Consider the following 19,628-nt stretch of genomic DNA (forward strand, 5'->3'; position numbering starts at 1 on the left):
TGGTCGCAGATTCTAAGTACAGTATTCTTAAGCCCTACATAGCAATGTAGATGCATTCCAGAGAAACATTATTGAATCAGTGGAAAAGTGAGGCTTATATTCTGTCCCATTTTTACTAACTTGGGGAAAAGGATATAAGTACAGCTCTTAAATGTATGCGGGCAGCTAAGAATGGGGTATTTTCTTCTTTGTAGAAGATCTCCTGTTGGATCCTGTTAGTTATGCTGCCTTCCAAGTATGTAGTATTTGTTGACCGAATTGGGCTCTGTACCACATGGGACCAAACAAGAAGATATTGACTTGGATTTTAAAGCAAGGGATATTTGTTTCTTTAAGGAAGAATTAGTTATGTGACCCCCCCCCCCACCCGCCACCCTGAGCATCCTGTCAATTCAACCTTCACAGCATCCCTAAAATCGACCCTTTCCTCTCTATCCAAACTACTACTATGTTGATCCAAGCACTTATCCTGTCTTTTCGTGATTACTGTATCAGCCTCCTCACTGACTTCCCTGCCTCCTGTCTTCCTCCTCCCCATTCCAGTCCATACTTCACTCTGCTGCACAAGAACATTTTTCTAAAAAAAAAAAAAAAAAGTTCAATACGTTTCTGCACTCAAGAACCTCCAGTGGCTTCCCAGCAACCTCTCCACCAAAGAAACTCCTTTAAAACCTTTTTTTCTCACACTTTCTACATCTTTTAAGCCCTCAATCACCTTGGTCCCCCAACTCCGACACCTTACCTCGCTGATTTCTTCCAACAACCCAGCATGCTCACTCTGCTCCTCTGTCGCCAACCTACTCACTGTACCTCAATCTCCTCTGTCGCCAACCTACTCACTGTACCTCAATCTCATTTATCTCGCCACCAGCCTGTTGCCCACATCCTTCCTCTGGCCTGGAACTCCCTCCCACTTCATATCTGAAAGACTCTCCCACTCTCCACGCCTTCAAAGTCTTACTAAAATAGCAGCTCCTCCAAGAGGCCTTACCTGATTAAACCCTCGTTTCCTCTTTTCCCACTCCCTTCTTTGTCGCCCTTGCACTTGAATTTGCACTCCTTTATCACCCCACCCTCAGCCCAACGGCACTTATGTACAACTCTGTAATTTATTTTGGCTGTCCCCCCCCCCCAGTAGACTGTAACCTCCTAGTGAGCAGAGAACATGTCTACCAACTTTGTTATATTGAACGGTGCCCCCCCCACAGTAAGCACTCAAGTATGATGGATTGATTCTAGGTTCTCAGGGTGATTAAAACACTAGATAAAGCTACTAATGGGGGATGTGGGAGGGTCTTTGTTCCTGGAGATGTTTAAGAAAAGAGTAGATATCTATATGGCCTGGTTGGTTTAGTCATTCACCTGAGTAGAAGCAGAGGCTGGAGCAGATGGAACCCTTGAAGTTCCTGCCAATCTGTGCTTTGTCAACGGGTTACTTCCCGCCAGGCACCTGTTAGCAATTCCGATTCCCTTCCAGGGTGCTTTCTTTCCAAGAACCTGCTGAAAGGTGGCCCAAAGAAGTCAGGTCTCTTCTCTGGATTCCTGCTGTATGGCTTTGCTGTAGGCCTGTGGGAAACAAATGAACCGCCTAGATTTGGATGCCTCCTTTTGGATTTGCAGTCTTTCTTTTTCTGTGGTTTGGTTTGAAAAACACTGTGTTTATAATCCAAGCAATACAGCCACTTGATCTTTTTCCAGGATAGTGGTGTTGCTGACTGAAATAATGAACTAAGGGAGCTGTAATGACAGAAAAATGACTATCTTTGCCCTGTAGGTGTGAAATAGGTTGTTTTGGGCATTCCGCTCAGCAGTGTGGTTTCTTCAGGAACAGATCCCCTGGGCTTGGGAAAAGTTAAGTTTTACTCTGAAATTACTTCTAAAATAAAGAAGTTTTGTGACCTTTGGAACCTCTTCATTATTAATTTATAATGGCTAAAAATTATAAACTCACATATTTTATCAGCCCACCTGCTCTGAAATCATACAAGTGGAATATAAATCACATTCTTTATTTCTCACTCTCACTGTACTAAGTGCTTGGTAGACACAATCCCTGTCCTTAAAGAAGCTTACAGTCTAGTTAGGGAGATGGACATTTAAAATATTAGAGTTAGGGGAAATGGCTTCTTTCCTAGGATAAGTAGCTAGCTATTGTCAAGGCTAGGCAATGCTGAAACTGTGAGCCTCTTTTTAAGGTAAAATTTGTATTTCAGTTAAATAGATATTGCTTTTAGAAATAGGACAATGACAACTTTCTCCTTTGTGAACCTGTTTTTGAATTGCAGTTTTAAAATCAATATGGAGGTGTGTTTGCTACAGATATCAGGTTATAAGAAGCTCTACCTGGATGTCGAAAATGTGAGAAAAAAACCTTATGACTCTGATAACCAGGAGCATGAAAAGTTACTAATCAAGGTAAAGTGTTTTCTTCTGACTTTGGAGTCATAATAACTTTTTAGAAAACTGAAAAATTACCAGGTGGAAATGATTTTATAGATGATAGATAAACTTGTCTCTCTCTTTTTTTTAAAACCCTGACAGTTGGAAGACTAGCTATAAATTTGGTTGATCAGATACACTTAAACCCTTCAAGAAGTATATTTAAGTAATTTGTGGCATATGAACATTTTAATTTATCTGTTAAAGCTGATTTTCATTGAAAACATTTAGCAACTTTATGTCCTCTAACCATTCCTTTTTAAGCAAGGTAAATGAGTAAAGTTAAATAATTCTTTATTAGATTAGATTCATTTTCCAGATATTATTTGAAATCATTCCAAGTGAAAAATGAACTATCAGCAAACTTTAGATTTTTTTATTCAATTCTTAATACAAATCGTTCATAGAAAGAAGGCTTTCTTCCTTTTTCCTCCAATTCCAAATATAGTGTATGAGTCCTTTAGTTTATTGGCATCAAATCAAACCTTGTAACTGTGGAGTATTGATGATAAAGAATGATTAACAACAGTTGAAGCCTGGGATAGTCACGTGAAACAATAAGAAAAGCACTGAAAGCATAGGCACAATTTCTGGCCAACAGTTGTCTTGTAAAACAAAAAATTACCACCTTTAAACTTGCCCAGAAGCAGTAGTGGAACAGCTTGGTCTTGTGAGTATTTTTTTTTTCCTCTTCTTGTTCAGTCTTGCTCTGGGCTTTCATGAACCCAACTCAACTTAGCCCCGTGCCTGGCATAACTAACTCCCCATACCTTCTTGGTGCTTCCACTATTTAAAATCTGCTAAAATTAGGTGTGGGGGAAATGGGATTAGGGTTTTGGCAGGCTGGTATCAATTCATGAATTGATTTATGCCTACCCTTGTTCTCGAAACTATCTACACTCCTCAGAGAGCGGGGTTACAGTAGTTTGGTGCAAATTCTTCTTCTAGAGCTTTGTGGAAACAGTAGCTAGTAAGGGAAAAGACCCCCTTCAAGTTTTAGGTTTCTGTAAAATATTGATCTATTTTCAACCTGCCAGCCCCAATAGAGTTTGTCACTTTTGTCATCCTTGAAGGAAATGCCACTGATAGTGAAATTTACCATTGGTTTCATGGGTGAAGCAGCGTGACCTAATTAAGAAAGTACAGGTCTCTGGGAGGCAGAGGACCTGTTCTACTCCTGGCTCTGCCACTTGTCTGCCATGTGACATTGGGCGAGTGGTTTAACTTCTCTGGGTCTCAGTTACCTCCTCTACAAAATGGGGATTTCACAGTTGAGAAAACTGAGACACAAGAGAAGTTAAGTGACTTGCCCAAGGTTACGCAGAAAACAGGTGATGGAGCTGATATTAGAACTCATATTCTCTGACTCTCAGGCCTATTCTCTTTCCACTTGGCCTTGTTGCGTCTCTTGAGGCTGTTGAGGTTGGAGTTCCCTGTTCCAACAGAGCTGTTGTAATATTGCTCCAGAGCTCCGTGCAGATTTCCCACTGTTCAAGATCTTAATGTTTAACTGTCCAAACTGGCCTACAGACCACAAGTAGAAGTAATTTTGTGGTTGGTGTGAGCTATATGAGATGACCATTCATCCGTTCCATCCACGGCTGCTGGGATATGTAGGTCCTCGAGTTCCCTCTGCTGTCCTGATCTATTTGATGACATGCCACTGTTCATTCATTCATTCATTCATTTAATTGTATTTATTGAGCGCTTACTGTGTGCAGAGCACTGTACTAAGCGCTTGGGAAGTACAAGTTGGCAACATATAGAGACAGTCCCTACCCAACAGCGGGCTCACAGTCTAGAAGGGGGAGACAGACAACAAAACAAAACATGTGGACGGGTGTCAAGTCGTCAGAACAAATAGAATTAAAGCTAAATGCACATCATTAACACTATAAATAGAATAGTAAATATGTACAAGTAAAAGAAATAGAGTGGTAAATTTGTACAAACATATATACAGGTGCTGTGGGGAGGGGAAGGAGGTAGGGCAGGGGGGATGGGACATGTTGACTATGTTACTATGTTACACATGCTATGTTACATGTTACTATGTGCTTTGCATATAGTAAGCGCTTAACAAATACCATCATTATTATTATTATTATGTTGACATGTTGACATGGTATTTTTCTGGCTGATGGTCTTCTTTATCCGGCAAATGCAAAATGGAGTTGGGGATCATGAGGAGGTTTTGGGGCATTCATTCAGCTGTTGTTGTTTTAGTTTGCCAGTTCCATGTGGCCCAGGTTGAGTATGGCTACCAACCCTAGCATTAAAATCATCCATTATAATTAGCTTATTTGGTGTTGGCACTCCCATGACTGTGTATAAATCTTTGAATAAATGTTTTGGGCTTTTTTCCCAGCACCTTGTGGAGACATATGCTGGTGGCAAAGATTTTGTTTTGTGAGCAGATGTGAGGTCTTCAGCTAGCATGCCTCTAGGCAGATTTGGAAGGCCTGATATTAGTGATTGCCTGATTTGCAAATCCAACTTCTGATAACCAGTTTTCTAAGAGGAAGTTGTGCCCAGTATCTGTTTCTGGTGAGCTCACCTTTTGTCTGCTAGCCTAGTCTCGCTTGGTGCTTTGAAATCGACTCTGGACCTGATCAGTTAATATCCTGTCAGCACTGTTCTTCTTATAGGCTGATGATGGTTTTGCACCACAAGAGAACATCCAGTTGTAGTCTACTGACTGGATATGGAAGTGCCAGTTGTAAAAGGAGGAAAATGTGTGGTATATGTAGGAAACTTCACTCTATTCCAGGTTAACCAGGAGACTAAGGGCAGGGGACCAAGTAGCCCTAAGAACTTCCCTTTCCTGGGTCAAACTGGTGGAGGACCATAGAGGTTAAAGAAAAACTGCAAATATAAAGTAAGAAGTGACTGACCTTTGCCTACTGGATCTGGCTACAAAGATGGTTTCTTGCCCCTTTTTGTATGTCAATCAGTCAGTGGTACTTCCCGTTGTTGGGTAGGGATTGTCTCCTTGTTGCCAAATAGTATTTTCCAAGTGCTTAGTACAGCGCTCTGCACACAGTAAGTACTCAATAAGAGTGATTGAATGAATGAATGAAGTGCTTACTATGTGCAGAGTGCTGTACTAAGCACTCGGGAAAGTACAGTACAACAGAATGAGCCAACACGATCCCTGCCCATAAGAGTCCAGGCTCACCCCTCAAATTCTACTTGTTTCCTTCCTCAGTAAGAACCCATTGACAAGCCAAACGTGAATTTAAAGACAGCAGTCCACTCTAATCCATGTGAGTCAGGAGACAAAATGTAGGGAACCTTACTTTGCTACAAATTCCCCTTTCCGGGATCAAGCCAGTGGAGAAGCATGGAGGTCAAAGAAAAATCCAAACATCGAAACAGAAATGGCCTTCCTTACCTGCTGTCCTCCTGCTGCCCGGATCTGGAAAGAATAATCAATGGGAAAAACTAAAAGCCAATAAGCCACAGTTCTAGCTGACCCAGAGAAATAGCTTGAAAGCTAAAAAGTAGTCTGCCTTTAGTTTTTTGAATTATGACCTATCCACAGTCCAAATTGAACATTGGCATTGTTGCCACGTAATTTCAAAACTATGACATTAATGAATGACATGTTAATGGGGGTTAAAAAAAAACCCTGGAAAATTAAGAATTTCTATTATTTGTAATATGGAAGCATGTTTGTTCAGCTTTGGAATCAGCTGATGCCTAATGAAAAACTGAAGACTAGAATCACCAAGCAATGGGGAGATATTGGTTTCCAAGGTGATGATCCCAAAACAGACTTCAGAGGAATGGGCATGCTGGGATTAGTCAATCTTGTGTAAGTGAAAATATACATTCCTTTCTTTTCCAAATGAAATTGCATGTGTTTGAAACATAACGACCTCTCAAATACTGTTTTCTTTCTTTTCGACCCTGTCTAAACTTGTATTGCAGTACTTCCTAATAATGCCTGCCTCTGGAAATGGTAAAGAAGTATCCCAATTAGTTTAGCTCCAGCCTGTGATGTTTTCCTCTCACCCCCTCAATCCCTCTCAGTACTTATAAAGAAACAGTAAGATTTCCCCTTTCACCATCCTTCAGGGAAATGCACCCAGATAAAGATGATGGACTCTAGAAGGGAAAAATCCCCCCAGTTTCCTCCGTCCCTTAGCCGGGCTTCTCTCCCCGTGGTGCTCCTTTGCCGGCTCCCATTTTCACCTCTCTGCACATTTTTATTTCTGCTGAGGGGACAGACCCAGACATATTTTAAATTCTTCACCAGGTACATTTTAGCTCAAGTTAGTTGAGAACCTACCTAGGGCAGGGAATGTATCTGTTTAGTGTTACATTGTACTCTCCCAAGCACTTAGTACAGTGCTCTGCACATAGTAAGCACTCAATAAATGTGCTTGAATGAATGAACCTGGGTATTCATTCATTCATATTTACTGAACGCTTACTGTGTGCAGAGCACTGCACTAAGCACTTGGAAAGTACAATTCAGCAACAGTGATAATCCCTGCCCACAACGGGCTCAGTCTAGAAGGGGGAGACAGTCATCAAAACAAGTAAACAGGCATCAATAGTATCAATATAAATAAATTGAATTGTAGATATATGCATATCAAAAAAGGAAACAGGCATTAATATAAATAAATAGAATTATAGATATGTACGTATATACACAAGTGCTGTGGGGCGGGGGGTAGCACAAAGGGAGCAAGTCAGGGCAATGGGGAGGGGAAGCTGAAGAAAAGGGGGGTTTAGTCTGGAAAGGCCTTCTTTAAGAGGTGAACCTTCAGTAGGGCTTTCAGGGGGGGAAGTGCGATTGTTTGGCGGATTTGAGGAGGGAGGGCATTCCAGGCCAGAGGTAGGACGTGGGCCAGGGGTTGACGGCGGGACAGGCGAGAACGAGGCACAGTGAGAAAGTTAGTACCAGAGGAACAGAGTGTGCGGGGTGGGATGTAGAAGGTGAGAAGGGAGGTGAGATAGGTGGGGGCAAGGTAATGGAGAGCTTTGAAGCCAATAGTGAGAGGTTTGTGCTTGATACGGAGGTTGATGGGCAGCCGCTGGAGATTTTTGAGGACGGGGGTGACATGCTCAGAATATTTCTGTAGAAAGATAATCCGGGCAACAGAATGTAGTATAGACTGAAGCGGGGAGAGACAGGACGTGGGGGATCAGAAAGGCATGCTGATGCAGTAATCCAGTCTGGGTAGAATGAGTGATTGTACTAATGTGGTATCGAACAAAGGAACTAGCAGCTAAAGTGGCAGAGACTTATTTGAGCCAGTTGAATCGGAATATGTGAGCAGATTGATTGTGAGGCAGGGACATTTCCTTCGCAGTTCTATAGTAGAGGATTTGTTCTTGAAACCATCCTGAGAAAACAGTCCTTCCAGCCTGATACATGAAGCAGCAGAATGAAAGCACTGTTAAAACCTCATTCTTGCCTTTCTTGTATCTTTTTATACCTCATCAAATTAGCAAAAGTATTTCTCAAAACAAAACATGGAACTGGCGGAAATTTCTGCCTTGAAAATAAGCAGTTTACTATTTAGAAGTAATTGTGGTTAAAATTAAGCACTGACTATGCACTAAGATTTGGGGTAGCTACAGGGTAATCAAAGAAGGACACAATCCTTGTCACCCACAGGATTCACAGTAGAAGAACTGGAAGAGCAGGTATCATTCCTATTTAACAAATAAGGAAATTGTGGCACAGAGAAGTTAATTTTTTTTTGATGGCATTTATTAAGCGCTTACTATGTGCAAAGCACTGTTCTAAGTGCTGGGGAGGTTACAAGATAATCAGGTTGTCCCCCAAGGGGCTCACAGTCTTAATCCCCATTTTACAGATGAGGTAACTGAGGCCCAGAGAAGTTAAGTGACTTGCCCAAAGCCACACAGCTGACAAGTGGCGGAGCCGGGATTTGAACCCATGACCTCTGACTCCAAAGCCCGAGATCACAATTTGCCCAAGATCACACCGCAGGCAAGGGGTGGAGCCCGGCATAGAATTCAAGTCTCCTAAATTCCTGCCCTGTGCCCTTTCCACTAAATCATGCTACCTCTTTTCAGTTAATTTGCTTTGTTTCCATTTAGAATAAACATGTGAACCTCTCTGCTCAGGAAATAGTTAAGAAAAAAATAGACAACACTGCAACTTGAATAATTTATGCCCAATCCCATTTGAAAATAAGGTCCTGGGTAAATATTCTTTTGCGGTTCTTCAGTCCTGTGATTCTCAGTTTCAGTGTGAATCGGAAGAAATAAGGAGCTAGGGAAGGGGTTGGAAGAGGGGAATCATATTTAATAGTTTATGCAATAGAGTAGGAGGATTATTTTGGCAATAACATCTAAATTTAATGTCAACATTCCAGGCCCCCAGGGTGCACGTACCCTACAGGGTCTTTTGTGATGGCCTCAGCACCCCCAGAGAGGGTGTGCCCCCCCCCCCCAAGCACACCTTTTCCATTCCCAGTTCCGCATCAGGAAATATGGAAGGGGCATTAGAGGTTTGAAGGAGGGGACCAAGGTCTCATTCCCATCCCCAATGGGATGCAATGCGATGTGGAATTGCTTCCACAATTTTTTAGTATAGCACCAGGGTGACATACTCCTAGCCCTTTTCCAAAAGGGTCAGTGGGAAGGAACTTTTAGCTGGGCTACAGCAGGTGACCCTTTTCCCTCTCCAGACCTTGGAACTACCAGGAGCAGGGGGTGATTGCCTCCTCTCTTTCCCCTTTTCCAGACCCCAGGGCTGGTAGCCACTATCAATCAACGGTATTTGTTGATGAAGAGGTGCTAACACATCAGTAGAGTTGGGAGACGTGTTCCCTGCCCTCAAGCAGTTTACACTCCCATTGCTTTCTGTCTTTTTCTCTCACCCCAAGCCCTTAGTCATGCTGCAGTCCAAGGGGTCCCATGTTTTGGTTCCCCTTGTGTTCAGTGATCAATTTTTTTTTTAATTTCATAGAGACCATAAAGAAATGAAAAGACTTACGTCATCTTGTTGCACTTTTAGGTATTTTAGCGAACATTATGCCAACGAAGCTCATCAGATCCTTTCTCGTTCCAATCATCCAAAATTGGGGTAAGCCAGATGTTCTGCACAACCATAACAAATCTTGAATTTAAATTAATCTGAAACAGCGAAGGTACCCTCCGAGGGCAGTTCTTAAAATGCAGATTCCTAAAAGTTTTAGTAGTCAACAAGTAAAGAAGATTAAATTGTAGGGAACTTTTAGGAATAAATAATTGTTCTTTACTCAAAAAAACTTGTTTCAGTGAGTTGAGAAGTAAATCCACATATAGTGGATGCTTGTAATTTTCTGTCAATAGTAATAATTAGCATGTCAGAGAACTTTTTCTTTTGAGATCAGTGAAAAAAGTTAGTGTTGACACCATAGAGATAACTGTATTTAGTCCTTATTTGTTTAAAAATTCACTTTTTGTCCTCTGAATTCTGTGCAGACCTGTATCATTTTCACGATCTGTTTTATTAATAATAGTATTAATAATAATAATAGTAGTATTAAGCACTTGTGTGCCAGGCACTGAATAAGTGCTGGGTTGGATGCAAGCAAATTGGGTTGGACACAGGCTCTGTCCCATATGGGACTCTGTCTCAACCCCCATTTTACAGATGAGGTAACTGAGGCCCAGAGAATTGAAGTGACTTGCCCAATGTCATAGAGCAGACAACTGGCAGAGCCTGGATTAGAACCCAGGACCTTCTGATGCCCAAGCCCGTGCTGTAACCACTACTCCATGCTGCTAGACCGTAGTGGTCAGCTACGTCTTAAAGGAGGTTAAACTCTGAAATCTAGTCGACTTCTATTTTTAGTGAAACGCTCCATGTCGATAACCCAGTGAGCAAATTCAGATTTTTGTTTAGAAGTCGGGTGTTCTCCTCTAACCGGAAATGTTTTTGGTGTTGCAGATATTCCTATGCAATTGTTGGAATTAATCTGACAGAGATGGCTTACAGTTTGCTGAAGAGTGGTGCTCTGAAGTTTCATCTCTATAATTTAGTTCCTGGCACCCCAACAATAGAACACTTTCATCAGTTTTATTGTGAGTGTGGAAACTAGTTTCAACTGGTAGACAAATGGAATCTCAGCCTCAGTTAGCTGGCTCGTGTTGGATAAGCAGTGCCTGCTGTCCTCTGTCCTCATCTTGATCTGTTTCAGGGCTGGGCCCCTTAAGGTGATGCCAGGGGTACCCACATCTTTCTTTCTTTGCTCCCCCACCCCACTCCCCATACACTCACCTGTTCCTCTTCAAGTCCCACCTTCTCTTGCCATTGAGGTCCTCTCTTCAGCCAATCTCACAGGCCGGCCAAAATCTTCCAGTCAATTCGAAGACTCCAAGCTGGTGACACTTATGGATACAACTTGGATTTAATAGAAAACTGATGTCAGCCAGAACACAACCTCCAAATAATTAAAGGCATTTGGCTCTCTAATTCTTCCCAGGCTTCCATATGATTCAGGCACCCAGTTGCAAATGCTTCTTGGCACTGTGTTTGTTGTGTGAGGCTACACTCTGTCGGCTTTAAGTCTGACCTAGTCTTCAGCCTAGAAGCTCTTTGTGCCCAGCAACGTGTCTGCTAATTCTATTGTGTAGTTCTCTCCTAAGTGCTTAGTACAGTTCTCTGCACGTAGTAAGTGCTCAGTAAATACCATTAAGTCAATCCACGGAGTGACAATGCTCGTGCACTTGATGGAACTACTGCACCATGCACCCCATGTAACGAATGAAGAGCTCTACACTTCCCCAGAAAGTGGAGTGAGGCCCAGCTGGGGCTTCAGGATGGGAATGGGTTTACACTCCGTAAGATTGTAAGATTGATTTGATTGTTTCAGGGATCTAGAGTCTACCCTGAAGGCCCAACCGATAATCAGTCGTATTGATTGAACATTTATTGGGTGCAGATCACTGTACTAAGTGGTTAGGAGGGCACAATGTGACAGAATTAACAGACACATTTCCTGCCCTTAACAAGCTTGCAGTAGTGACAGCAATTGATCATCGTAAGTAGTGTGTCCAAACACTGGGATCGAACTCATTCCATTGCTAAGTCCTCCCATTTCTTTTGAAATGTTTCTTGAACTTGACCCTCACTCTCTATGACTAGCACTATGAGACTGCCCCTGTTGCCCCCATTTTGATGATTTTAACAGCCTCTTGCCTGATCTCCCTGACTCTGCACTCTATCATAAATAAAATAACAAAAATTATTTCAGAAAGGATTAGGTCACATCAGTCCTCTTCTCGAAGACCTAGCTGATTTCTTATTTCCTCTTGTATAGAACAAAAGCTCTTGGTCATTGGCTCAAAGTACTCCATTTGTTGGTTTCCTTCTACTTAGCTTCCTACTTTACCTATCCCAGCCCAGTTTTTTACTTTTAACTTTCTTCCAAACTCAACTCCTTACCTTCTCCCAAACTTACCTCACCTGCCACTAAATTGGTGCTCATATCATTTCCCTTCCGCTTTGCTAAATCTCTCTGCCACTGCTTCCAAAAAGGAATAGCATAGCAAATTCTTGAACAGGAGCTCATCCAGTTAACAATAATTGTGCTATTTGTTAAGCACTTCCTATGTGTCAAGCACTGTTCCTAAGTGCTGGGATAGATACAAGGTAGAAGTCCCACCTGAGGCTCAGAGTCTGGAGGGAGAACAGGTATTGCTTCCGCATTTTGCAGATGAGGGAACTGAGGCACAGGGAATAGTAATAATAATAGTAACTGTGGTATTTTATTTAGTAACTGTGGTATTTACTGTGTGCCAGGCAATGTATTAAGCACTGGAGTGGATTCAAGCAGATTGGGTTGGACACAGTCCCTGTCCCATGTGGGGCTCACAGTCTCAGTCCCCATTTTATAGATGAGGTAACTGAGCCACAGTGAAGTGACTTGGCCCAGGCCCCACAGCAGACCAGTGGCGAAGCTAGGATTAAAAACCAGGTTCTCTGGCTCCCAACCATGCTCTTTCCATTAGGCCACACTGTTCTTCAGGCACCTCTATTCTCACCCTCTCCTGGGAGGTCTCAGCGCTTGTCCACAGGTCTATGCACTGAGCACAGGTTGCCTCTAGATCTGGGGTTTATCTCTCTGCCTCTTTACATAGTCCCACCCTTATCTGGCACAATCTAATAATAATGGTAGCATTTATGTGCCAAGCACCATACTAAGCGCTGGGGTAGATACAGTATGAGCCGTGCCAGTCCTTCATTCATTGTTGTATTTATTGAGTGTTTACTGTGTGCAGAGCACTGCACTAAGCACTTGGGAAGTACAGGTTGGCAACATATAGAGACGGTCCCTACCCAACAACAGGCTCACAGTCCTTCCTGGCTTGTCATTAGTTATGTTAGCAAGCCAATCTTGTAGCCTGTTTAGTGGTCATTATCATCAGAGCCCACCGCTCCTTGTGGGGCAAACTGGAATCCACCATCCCGGGCTTGCTGGCACCCTGAGGCCGTGGTCCATCATCAATCATATTTATTGAGCGCTTACTATGTGCAGAGCACTGTACTAAGCGCCTGGGAAGTACAAGTTGGCAACGTATAGAGACAGTCCCTACCCAACAGTGGGCTCACAGTCTAAAAGATCCAGAGCTTGAGGTGCTGGGCCAGGGCTTGCTGAGGGTCGGAGCCGGGGACTCTGTGGCCGGGGCTGCCATTCACCTGGATTTTGATGGAACCAGAGTCAAACCCCCTCCTCTACATGTCTCCCTACCCTGCCCCGTGACCACAAGCACCATTCACCTGTATCCAGACTTTGGGGGGGCCAGTGTCTTTCCATCCCTGCGGGCTCTTCCTGAGGCTGGAATCCCGGCAGGACAGCCAGCTCAACCTAAGGGGATGGTCATCGCCATCCTTCTCATCAGGTGAGAGACTATCACCCAAGGCAAACCCTCTCCTTCAATAGTGAGACTACTGGGTCTGGAAAACACTGTGAGTGCTTGGTAGGTGTACAACATTTGCTCTCAATTGCATGTGAAATGAAAATCTCTTGCTAAACCAAGACTTGATGATCCATTTTAAGATTCCCATTGTGACCCAGACACCCTTCGAGGGGTACTTCCATAGGAAGACCCAAGTTTTAGGAAGGTCTGTTTAAAAACAGAAAAATAATTGTAATTCAACAAAATTAAAGTGGGATATAAAACTTAAATTTATTCACTGTCATTTTTATTAATGAATGCGATTCAGGTATTATTCTTAGGTCTTCTGTTTTGTTTTCGTCACCATAGGTTACCTGGTGTACGAGTTTGACAGATTTTGGTTTGAAGAGGAGCCAGAAAGCATTATGTACTTCAACCAGTACAGAGAGAAGTTTTATGAGAAGGTTTCAGGACTTCTGCTGGATTATAATGTAACACTTTCCTTAAAAAGTATAAATAGCCCTTAATATCATCTGAATCCTGTTACATTTTGCACATCTAATGAAAGTATGAGGTGTGATGGCATTTCACTGACCAGTTTCACTTGAAACTTTGTTCAACAGTGTATCGTTTCCTACACATTTCTTGGAAAAGCATTTCAGAAATTCTGTTGAGAAAGCTAGGGACAATCCATTTCTGTTTACAGTTGTTTGTATTCTGATATCCAAAGGTAAGTTTTCCTTCCAAAGACACTCTGTATGTGGGACCCTGTACCCTACAGTATGAGACTTGGGACTTCACCCTTTGGGTTGAGAAGAATGATTCAGGTAGTATGCTAATCCATCAGGTTCACTTAAATGTAGTAAAATCAATGGCTTTTCTGTTAAGGTAAAGACTGTCAGGTAAAAATTTCCAAGAGGGCCCCTTTGAGAAGAATTTTCTTATTGGAAATTGGTTTCTGCCCTTATTTTGTTTTTCTTTTTAGGCAAATGATAGCTTGGGGTACTGACATGATTATTGCTTTCTAAAATCTTTATCTCGGTCAGTTTCCTTCAGGTGTTTAAAGCATTTATCATGTCAGCAAGCAAGCAAGCCTGTTTAATGCCTTGAAAATGGGTTTGGTGAAGGGCACTTGGATATAGGAGTAATATTGTTTCATGATTTAGGGAATCTTAGGTTTTCATCGTCAGCAAGATAATCTGATTTCTCAACCTGAAGTTCAAAGGGACTTTTCTTTTTTTCATAATCTGGTACTTAAATCCAAGAAAAAAAATCTACTTTGTCTTGGAAGTTTAGTATGGAATTTTCCGTTTACCCCTCCATTTTGTATGTACGTGGTTGAATGTGCAAGACACATTTGCCAAGAAAATCCTAATTATTGTACTGGCAGAAAGACTTTTCTGTTTAATAAAGCTGTCTTTAAGACTGAAAAACAAGAGAGAGCAATTTAAACCTGTTTTTTTTTTTTTAATCTCCTTTGTTACGTATTAGGCAAGTAGAAAAATGACTCTCGTTCTATTTCAGATTTGGCTCCCTAAAAATGTACTCTTTATATATTTGCATACAGGTGTGGTCTGTTATAGGCTAAGGTAGCCTGAGGAGTAACAAGATTGTGCAACTGTGCATGTTGCTCCAGTTTTGCTCTCCCAGGTTTAATTCCGAGAACGACTTATGTGCAGAGCTCTGCTCACTAAGTGGAGGCTTGCTTCTTCAGAAACCATGTTTTCATCTAAATTTAAGGGCTTTCAAAAATATAGAAGTTTAGTGAACGACCAAGTGCCCCTTACAACACTGCTGAAACCAGTCCTGTTGATCTGGGTATTTTGTAATTTGCAGTACTGCTTAAATATTATTTTTAAGTGAAAGATTTTCAATTTATTCGTAGCACTGACTACCTTCATCCCTTCGTTACATATAGACAGAGTTTTCATATGATTTGTTCTTATATCTGTTTATTAATCTCTTTTGAAACTCCTGAAAGAGATGAGTAGTTGGAAGTAAACAGATTGGAAAAGAATAACAAAATATATGCAGTTTATTCTCTCTGGGTGCATACAGCGAAATTATTAATTTTTTTAACTTGGCAAAAAGTGCTATTTTTAAATGGGATAGACTATTCTGATGTAGTATAGATGAGGACTTTATAAATATGCTGCATTTTAACATTGCTTTTCTGTAGGGGGAAAAATATAAACTTGGTGGGAATTTGTGTATTTTTTTATTAACTTTTGATAAGACTATAACTGCCACCAACTGTAGATCCCATATTTTGGAAGTAACAGGGTACCGACAAGGAGCGTGGAGACAATGAATGATTTTAACACTTAACTAGGATTTGGGGGATGGGGGAAGAGGGGGCGTTTAATTACGCACGTTAGGGAAAATAATGTTCGTAATGTCTCATTCCAGTGAAAATGTGTACACTCCCAATTTAAATCTTCTGTAACAGAGATCTAGAGAGGGATGTGATGTTCTGTGTGAGATTATCAAGAACACTAAAGGAAGAAGTAAAGTTGTTTATTAATTTTATTCACTTAAAGTGCTTTACTTTTAAAGGGGGTGGGTTAGAGTAGATTTGAAAATACTATGGACCCCTTTTCCTCCTATAAATTTGTGATGGATATTAATTTCCTAGCATAAAAGTATTAATCTAGTAACAGTTTCAGGCATCTGATTGGGCAGTGACTTGGTCAAAGCTAGGAAGATTTAAAGTTCATCAGGCCTGGAACCAAGTTAAATCAAAGGTTTTGTTTCCAACTGAGAATCAAAGTGTGTTAAACATTCTGATCGTGCAGATAAGATGGTAAATACGTGCAAGGAAGGTTAAAACTATTTTGAGTATCTTTTTTCCCTAAATTTAATCGTCTTCCTACTTTCCGTTGTATAAACTGGAATGTCTTATGCTGTTGTTTGTCCCGGTAGTTGCTGTAGAAACAGAAGTTCTAACAATGTCATGCTAGTGTAGATATCACATGGTTTCGATATCAAGTTAATTTTATATAACTGGCAGTAAACATTAAGACTTGAATCTGATATAATCAGAGTGCCAGGGTCAGAATGTTTGACGATGGCAAGGATATTCTGCTGAGTATAATCATCAAGCTTATCTTCTGGACTTATGATCTATCTGAAAGACAATCTTAAGGCGAGTGACAGCCTCCTTTTGAATAAGAGTATGGAGACCACAGGTAACCTGAATTCACTTCTCACTGGCTACATTTCAGAAAAGTGGGTCTGATTCTGAAAACTGAATCATACCTTAGAAATATCCTTTAAATGTCTTGTAAACATCATTCTGCTTTTGGTGTTTTAAAACCTTTTAGCTTTTTGAAGTATTTCCCATGAAAATGTATGCATTCTTTTCCTTTTAGGTCTAAAGTGTTGTCAATTTGCCGACCCTTTCCCATCGGTATAGAAAACTGCCGACAACACGAATGCTACAAAATGTGTTCGGGGGAGTAAATCAGTGCTAGTGCATTACTACAAATAGGGTTTAAAACGAGCAAGGATTTTGATTTGCCAAGCAGTTTCTGATGTTGGGAGGAGAGGGAAAGGAAGAAAAGATTCAGAGGAAGAGGAGTAGGATGGCTACTACTTCTGAAACATTGATATCTGGCTGCCACTATGAAGCGAATGCCCTGTTTCCCCAGCCAGCCAGAAAGATATAGGTAAATTGGAGAGTGGGGCACAGGGAAGTGGAACAGACTCAGAGTAAACAGTGCTAAGTGCATGCAAAGCCCCAGAGACACAGAGGAGGTAGTAACCCCTCAATCAACTGTATTTATCAAGCATTTACTGTGTGCAGAGCACTGTATTAAGCACTTGGGAGAGTACACTATAACAATATAACAGAGCTGGTAGATGCATTCCCTGCCCACAACTAGTTCACACCGGGGCAGTGCTGAATGTTTTTGCTTTTCTGAAAAAACTCATGCCAGCAGGCTAATCGTGGAGGGCCTGCTGTCCTGGAATGGCCATACTGGGATATTTTTCTTATTCCGTAGCCAAGTTCCAGCACTGCACCTGGGCCAGATGGAACCGCCTGACGTGGCCCCCTCTGGAAATGTGTGCCAGGATTGGCTGGCCAGTGATGGGTTGCACTTATTCTGGGATATTGTTAGAGTGTAACATTAGAATTCAGCTATGCATTTTTCTTCTCTTTGCATAGATGTAGCCACTATCAACTATTTTACTGTCAGTTCACTACCTTCCAAAGTCAAAAATATGTGTGGAACTTTGGTTTAAACTTGAACTTTTTTTTTCTTGAGCCTGTTTGCATCAGCCTTTGTTGTGCGGATTCATTTGGGGAATTTTTATAACTTGATATGTAAAGTTTGCATTCTTAACTCTGCGGATCATCGCAGTGATCAACTTTATATGTATGTACTCCGTATTTGAAGGTGTGAAAATCACCTGTGAGTGTGTATTTTGGGTTGGGGGAGGGAGCCTGAAAAGGCTGATTCAGGATCCACAGTCCCAAACGTATTGTGCACACAAAAAGGCTTGTGCTGTCATGTTTAATATTTGCAGTGCCTGGTGCTGTTTTCTGTCTTGCCTCCTTGTCGTATTGTTCCTTCTGTAAGTATTCTGGTAATATACCTAATTGTCATGTTGAAAACCTTTATGCTGTCTTTTCTTTTTTCTTCTTCCAAACAGGCTGGTAGTGGATTATTTTCTAAAGTAAAAAGCAGTTACGGCACTGCATTCCCTGGAAACAGTAACTAGCTTGAAATCCTGTAGGAGCTGGTAGTTCACTGTTGGATAAAGAATAGGCCAGTTACCCATGGACTGGAACGGGCCCACCGTATGTTGTCAAAGCAATAATGTATTTTGTGTGGTCCCTTTGTGTGGAATATGTTAATGAAAGTAAATAAAGAACAAATTGTCCAGGAAACCTTGTTGGGTTAATAATTAAATGTGTATTACTGTCATTGACTTTCCGTTGATCAGCTTTCTAGTAGGCCTAGATTAATCAAGTGAGGACACGAACCTTGGCTGTTTTGTGAATAATTTTCTGTCTCATGGGTGATTCGCTAACCTCTTTTTCCTGGCCTTTGTCCATCCTTTGTCATCCTTTCTTTTTCCCCCCAAGTTAGTGGAACTAGAATTTTAAGGCTCTGATTTAAAAACCCTTTGCTTTATTTTCTTACTTTGTAATTCCCTTTGCCACTAGTGTTAGATGAATACCTGAGTTTTAATAGGGTTTGATAACCTGAACATATCTGCTCACTACCTGGCAGTAGGGCTCAGTTAAAGAGCCAAAGAAATCCAGTATCCTGAGTGGAAAGCTGTGCCTTTAAAGCAAATCTTAAACATGGGAAAAACATGATTTCTAAACCCATAAGATACTTTCAAAAAATGCTGCTGCCTCCAACTCAGTAGGGGAGCTCTAAATATCTCCCCTCCTTTCGGGGAACTTTGCTCACCTGAGCAAGGGATGGAATGGATGAAAAAAAATCCCTGTTAAGTGTCAAAAGAAACGCAGGTGTACTTTTCTTCTTCCCCCTCCCACCTGTGTCCTGTGTGTCTGCATGTCTGCCTCAGGGAGAAAATGCCTATAACCCTCATTCCTTGCTGCCCTTCCCATTCCTACTCTGGTCCCTTCTCTCAACCTTAGTTTCTCCCAGACCTCTTCCATCCCACATTGTCTCACTTTTTCTTTTCTCCTCTCCCAGGGCTTCACCCATAGGTGCCATAGCTTCGTTCTGAATGAGATTTGAAAAGGGTAGGAGCCAGTGGGTTTTGGATTGGGAGGGTAAAGTTAACTTTGAAGAAGGGTCATTGAAAGACCCAATTTGGGACCTCTTCAGTCATGTTCAGACACTCCTAGCCCAAGGCTTTACCTCCACAGGTAGAAAATCACAGGGGCAATTACCCCCATGTTGGTATTTTAGGATTAGCGCAAGTTCATGCTCTGAACCAGAAGACATACCAAGGGCTAGAATGAAAAACATGGGAAAAATTTAATTTCTGAGCTTCATTCAGTTTAAGGGACAAGATCAGGAGTTAACTTTTTCCTCCTACTTTTTTTGTTTTTCATTTTACAATTTGAATGTGGCTCGGAGTCCAGAGAACATATAGATCTATAAAAAAGGGGCTTTGCTTAGCTCAACTCACCCCTTGGTCTCAAAATCAGAATGAGGGGCATGAGGACCTCATTGGGAGCTGTGAATTTGAGAGTCTTGTATCAAACTGAAATTCTGGAATTGACCTGGCCCAAGCTGAGCCTGAGGGGAATTGGGTTCATACCCATCTCAACCCTGGATCATCCTCAGTGATGGGTGTTGGATCATGTACGGGCGGCTGTCCCTGTC

The 19,628-nt window shown here is 41.6% G+C and overlaps 1 protein-coding gene across 5 annotated transcripts in view; it reads left to right on the top strand.

Annotated features, from left to right (window-relative positions):
- The window catches only part of ELMOD2 (ELMO domain containing 2), a 94,771-nt gene extending 76,563 nt beyond the window's left edge, over window positions 1-18,208 (top strand). For 3 of the 5 annotated variants that reach the window (XM_038754989.1, XM_038754988.1, XM_038754986.1), the window contains 5 exons: window positions 2,286-2,415; window positions 6,123-6,256; window positions 9,446-9,514; window positions 10,364-10,497; window positions 13,684-18,208. In XM_038754989.1, coding sequence (XP_038610917.1) covers window positions 2,286-2,415; window positions 6,123-6,256; window positions 9,446-9,514; window positions 10,364-10,497; window positions 13,684-13,841 — 625 coding nt within the window. In that variant the 3' untranslated portion in view covers window positions 13,842-18,208. The remainder of the gene's footprint in view (window positions 1-2,285; window positions 2,416-6,122; window positions 6,257-9,445; window positions 9,515-10,363; window positions 10,498-13,683) is intronic. The other 2 variants (XR_005453391.1, XM_038754987.1) reach the window with 2 other exon arrangements.
- The last annotated feature ends 1,420 nt before the right edge of the window (window positions 18,209-19,628 follow it).

This window comes from Tachyglossus aculeatus, chromosome 12 (assembly GCF_015852505.1).
Source record: "Tachyglossus aculeatus isolate mTacAcu1 chromosome 12, mTacAcu1.pri, whole genome shotgun sequence".
In the NCBI taxonomy this organism is placed as follows: Eukaryota; Metazoa; Chordata; class Mammalia; order Monotremata; family Tachyglossidae; genus Tachyglossus; species Tachyglossus aculeatus.